Below are 6,000 nucleotides of genomic sequence, written 5' to 3' on the forward strand. Positions count from 1 at the left end.
TAACCAAAAGGGACCGGAGCCAAAAGTGTTGCCATGATTACGTCATACTCTGCACCAACTTGCACCTTACTTAAGGGTTATTACTCATGCCAAGTTTGAATCATATCGCTGTAACACTTTGAGAGATATTCTTGACTTTGTTGTCCATCTTCCAGCGGAACCACTGATGACGTCATCAATTTGCTAATTTGCATAACACAAAAACTCAAACATTTCTGAAACAAAAAAAAGAGATTCTTCAAACCTGTAAAGGCCATTAGTCATATTTTGAAAACTCTTTCAAATAGGCATACATTATTTTTTTAACTTCATAGGCACTTTAACGTTTTGCGCTAACGCTTCAACGTTCTTTTGCTCACACTAACGTTTTCTTCTAACTCTACGACGCTTTGGCCCGACGCTATAACGTTCTGTTCTAAAGCTACAGCGCTTTGGCCTGACCTTTTAACACTCAGTCCTAGGCTCAAAGGACTGATCGTGAGATCACAAAACGACTACCGAACAGCGAACAAAAGCCGCGATTTGTGGTATTTGTATTTGTATTTTGTAAAGAAAGAGGACGCACGATTTAGCGAATTCCGTGTTTTGAAAATATTAGGCATATGATTAACCGAAGCGGTACTTTAATGCGTGACTTGTAACAATAACTAAGAAGCATCATGGCTAGCGCCTGAACGCAGGCGAATTTCGGACCACGGAAGCGCGAATCTCCGGACTCACGATGAAGCGACGTGCAGGACTGTGAACTTCTTTCGGAGTGAGATGTGTGCTGTTTATAACGAACACGGTACGACTAAACGTCGCACTAAGAATAATTTATTTCTCTTTCGTAAAGCGAGTTCGACCTCTATAGCAGAAGCAAAATCAGTTGCGTGCTTCAAATCGTTTTGAGTTCGGGATGAGTTGGGTTTATCTACATGTGGAAAGCAACAATTTGTGGGGAATTAAAGTTGAATGTAGTTGGAAATCCTAGTAAGTCAAGTCTCGTTTCCAACAAAGACAAAGAAATGTACAAAGGCATGTGCAGAACCTTACATCACTCCCATAGAACACGAGCAGCTTGTGCACAACACGCAGTACCATTGCTCCTGCTCATAAGTTTTGTGGAATACGCCATTTTCGAAATATCAATATTCAGTTTGCTAGTGAGCTAGAGAGGACAAAAACAATAGAATGTGAAAGATAAAGGCAGATCATCAACTTTCCTTTGTAGTTGTCCTCTAAACCCCTCTTTCAAGCGTTAGCTGAATTTTAATATATCGAAAGTAGCCTACATGTATTATCAAAGCGGTTGTGTAAGTTCCCTTTTTATTAATTTTGTGGAGAACGTGACAAGATGGTAAAGTCTCTGGCTCCGGTAGCATCCTTCCCCATAATCCAACAGCTTTATATTGAGTCAATCTGACGTACATGTGCAGTGTACTGTAATGTGAGTTTCCATGGAACCAAAGATACAGAGCCTGTGCTTTCTCTTCGTCGTTTTTCGCTTTGACAACGGCACTTACGTTTATAGTACGAAGTAAACAAAGAATTCCCCGTTATTTTATTTATGGAACAGGGTAAATATAAAGAATGTGTATGCCAGATTCTTTTGCACCTTTTGTAAATAATACTCTAGAGGTGCAGTGTAAGACTACAATGTATATATATAGGTTGAATGAAAAATGGAGTCAAAAGCAAACTACTCACAGGTCCATGTTTAATGTAAAGAACAAACGTTTCGCCCTTCGGGCTTCCTCAGTGTTCACAATAAGCTAAAAACTAAAAAATACTTTTTAGTTTTTAGCTTATTGTGAACACTGAGGAAGCCCGAAGGGCGAAACGTTTGTTCTTTACATTAAACATGGACCTGTGAGTAGTTTGCTTTTGACTCCATTTTTCATTCAACCTATTTATCACCACGTGAAGTCAAGGCATCGTGTATCCTTCTTTGGATCCTGCTCGCAAGTGGCATTCTTCGTTGGCGACGCAGCATTTTACATTCTACCTGCTACATATATATACATATATAATTATATATATATATGTATGTATACTGTACTGTATCTGTACCTTTTTTCCACTATCTTCTGTATGTTCCTCTTTACATCATTTCGTTTTTTCACTGGTAGTTCATCCAAACCCTGGAAAAGATTTTAGATTTGGTGTCAAAAAGAAGTTTTTAACAGAAAATTGTAAGGAGACAACAATGTATGCAAGGTCATTCCCAGTTGTTGTTGTTTTAAATTTTTGTCTTTGATTTTCTAATTGCATTTCAGTGTCAAATTCAAAATAAAAAAAGGACAAATTACACAGGTGATCTGTGAAGCATTTATATTAGGAGCATCTGCATGCAAATACCATGCCCCTTAAGGGCCGATTTACACGGTGCAATTTTTGTCCCATGCGACAACGGCTTACGACTGGCCCACGACATGATTTACAATTGTTGTGTACCTCAGAAAAAAAACATGTTTTAAAACGCTGCGGCAATCGTAAGTCATGTCGTAGACATGTCGTGAGCTTGTCGCATGCGACAAAAATCGTGTAAATCGGCCCTTAGCTGTGCAAGCAGCTTTGCCTGCAAGAGTATTTTCCTTGAATTTGTTTAAAAAAAAACATGGTTGGAATTGGCAATGGCCACTCGTATGAATCAGTGTTTTACTTCCAAGGGGAATGTAATTTAAAAAAATATATTATTTAAGGAATTTAGTGTAAGAAAGCTCAGCTTATGAAAATCGGGGGCCTCTGATTTGGAGCTCACGCTCTGTTGAGGCTACCCTGCCTTTTGGCGAAGCTTATAAATCAATCAATCAATCAATAAAATCCAATTATATTCAGGCCTTGGTTGTTCCAGAGGTGGATAATACTATCCGCCAGGGCCCAGTTGTACAGTAGAGTTAAAAGTCGGATAAACTGTATCCGATGGATAAGTCACTTCCCGTCCGTTTCAATCTGTGCAAAGATTTCAGTATTTGCCCTCGTAACTGTGAATAATTGCATACCGTAAGCTGATCTACATGTAGTTACAAAGTGCGTAAGAAAATCTCGGCCAACGTTTAACGTGAAGTGTATATTTTATACTCTGGATGGTGACAGCTTATCCATTGAATAATTTAAAAGTTACCCGGCCACTGAACAACTGGGGGCAGATAAATCGCTATCCAGCGGATCAAATCTAGCAAAACCAATTGACGTGAAGTATATTTAACAATTATTCTATGAAAGCACGCTGTATATGAAGTGATAGATTAACCAACAGGGTGCGTAGTGCCGAGTTCGTTTAATAATCATTTTATATCAAGCAAGACCAAGTAGAATAATATTTTTATTAAAAACTCCAGGATCAACAACTCTTCGATGTACATGTATTGTCGACTAACGCATCAATTTCTGCCTTTTTTCTGCCCCCGCCAATTCCGGTCTAAAATGGTTTTTGTCGGCCATTTTCTCTCAGAGCTGCAAGAGTTTTCAGCTCACTTTATTGCTGACGCGTACCTTGACCATAATTATTATGTCGGTACAGCAGGTATGCAAACTGATGGCCTGTGTCCAGCGAGCCAATGAAAATGCTGGAATTCTGATAACCGCAGTTCAGTTTTTAACAATAATAATATATATATTTTTTTATACTCTGGATAGTGATTCATCCACTATGGCAGTGGATAGCGCTATCCACCCTTCGAACAACTTGGATCAGGCCCCAGTTGTTAAAAAGGTGGATAACGCTATCCACCGGATAAATCACTATCCATTGGATAGAGCGGTTTTCAATTGAGTGTCGAAAGTAATTAGTGAATTACTTTGGTTTATGATGACTTAACTCAGTGATTGGTTCAAAGTTCTCGCGCCACTTTTTCAACCAATCAGAAGTGAAACCAAAACCAATCGTGGCTGGCGCGTGCACATTTTCCCGCGCTTTGTGTCGGCTACGTGTAATTACTTGGAGTTTTGATTGGTTTAACGTCTCAGTCTTTTTTGATTGGCCAAAGTTATTACTTTGGTTTTGGTTTTATGACACTCATTTGAAAACCGCTCTAACGCAATTGGTTTCACAATGACTTTTCCAATGGATAGTGATTGATCCGGCGGATAGCGCTATCCATCATTTTAACAACTGGGGCCACGTGTTTAGTGGCCACAGTGTGAAAGCGTGTATGCTGCTTGTTACGATCTTCTGGTTTCCATAATTACATGATTCACTGCACACAAAAAATGTTAAACCCAACTTTGATTGATCATTGTTTCCTTCTTTAATTTCTCTTACAAGTGAGGTTCAAAAACAAAAAGAACTTGTCCAATCAATGGTCATACATGTACTGTCTTACCACACCTGGACAATGCTATGTGCAAGCAACATGGCCTGCTTTAGGAAGCTTATAATTAGGTTTTCATGTACCGATACGTAATTTTGTGGTAACTGTTAAAAGTCAAACCTCCACTTCTTGATCAGAACAGCTTTCAACTGAAGGAGATCATTTTTCTTCGATTATTTGTTTGCAAATTTTGCCAAACAATTGGCTGTTTCAGCAACAAATGAATTTCAGTATCAATATTATTTTCACTAATTATAATTCCCTGGTACTGCCATCTTGAATTATAAAGTTGTGATGTGTTAAAGGTTTCCCCTATTGTGTTTTGACACAAAAAGCTAATGCATATGTACAGTGTACATGTATCAAATCAAACCACTTATCCCACATCAAAATAATATTATTACTCAAGACTGTGACCCCCGGGAAGTTTGAAAGTAAACAATAACGACAGAAATTTTATTTTATTTGTGATGTACAATGTATGTGTATACAAATGCTCTCTTTGAAATACTTTGAAAGAAAAAAAATAATGATTGCAAACATCCTTCCTTAATCAGAGTGCAAATTGACTTTCACAATGATGATGTACAGCTGGTACCTGCAATCCATGAAAGGAGGTTGGTAAACCCTGAGCGAAGATGCATGACAAACACTTTTCACCAAAGGAATCTACAGGATGTGCAGCTGACAGGAGAAACAACAAGGAATCTGCCACCTGTAAAAGTCCAGGGAAATTTATCACACATTGGTAAAGTTAAAATAAAAATTAATAATGCATAAGTTTACCACAAATAATTTTAATTGCTGTTTCAACACCGATCAATTCACAACATTGAAAATGATTTTTACGGAAATGACACAAACGTACGACAATGACAATCATGCTGAAACACACCTTAACTGCATCCAACACAGCATAGAGGTCCCCATAGTTTAACTTTAGAAAGGAAAATCTTTGCTTGAGTTGCTCAGAGCTGAAAGAAAGAAAAAAAAACTGTCCTTCCTCTGTCTGCTTTCTTCAGCAAAGCTCTTTCACAAGGTACAGTACATGTAAATCCAATTTTGTCAGCAGCCTAAGCTTGTACAATAAAATTCCTGTAATGCTTTCAGCTAAGCCTAATGTCATTGTCTTTTTTTTTTTGCCAAATAACACTCAAAGCATGTCATGCTACTGTAACTGTGTCTGTGGTTTAAACCATGTATGGAGACAACATCCAGCATCCAAATCTACAAGTACAGTTGTATGACTAGTGATAAGTTTTCCTGGGTTTCATTCCTGTGATTTACATGTAGTACAAAAACTACGACCCTAGTCTTAGTACGAAAACTAAGAAAACTAAGACCACAAGGTCTTAGGTCTTACATGTAAATGTAGTTTTCAAGGATCTTACATGTAGTTTTCGTAACACCCTTCGTAGGTCACAAAAATTTTAATTGTCTTGAAAATGAAATTAGTTTCTTTGAGAGGGATATGCCTTTCAGAGGCCTCTTCATTTCTTTTTTTCTAATTCTCCTGAGGAAGAATGGCCTCTGAAACCCTAAGAATGGCCTCTGAAAACCCAAGTAAATAACAGGACTGCAAAGCACTACTCACACTAATGTGACTGAATTCCTTTTTGAATACAGAGTTCCATCACTGTCACACTCACTGAATAACTGCACAGCCTTCTCACAATTACAACTTGATGACAAGGGAATTATTGCC

At 38.1% G+C, this 6,000-nt stretch overlaps 1 protein-coding gene across 1 annotated transcript in view; it reads right to left on the reverse strand.

The window, feature by feature from the left end:
- LOC138000693 (pre-rRNA-processing protein TSR1 homolog) overlaps positions 1-6,000 on the reverse strand; it is a 41,580-nt gene that overhangs the window by 31,705 nt on the left and 3,875 nt on the right. The window contains exons 4-7 of the mRNA XM_068847277.1: positions 5,890-5,999; positions 5,191-5,269; positions 4,894-5,010; positions 2,053-2,123 (exon numbers count right to left, since the gene is read on the reverse strand). Of these exons, the coding sequence (XP_068703378.1) occupies positions 2,053-2,123; positions 4,894-5,010; positions 5,191-5,269; positions 5,890-5,999 (377 nt within the window). The remainder of the gene's footprint in view (positions 1-2,052; positions 2,124-4,893; positions 5,011-5,190; positions 5,270-5,889; position 6,000) is intronic.

This window comes from Montipora foliosa, chromosome 4, assembly GCF_036669935.1.
Source record: "Montipora foliosa isolate CH-2021 chromosome 4, ASM3666993v2, whole genome shotgun sequence".
Classification (NCBI taxonomy): Eukaryota; Metazoa; Cnidaria; class Anthozoa; order Scleractinia; family Acroporidae; genus Montipora; species Montipora foliosa.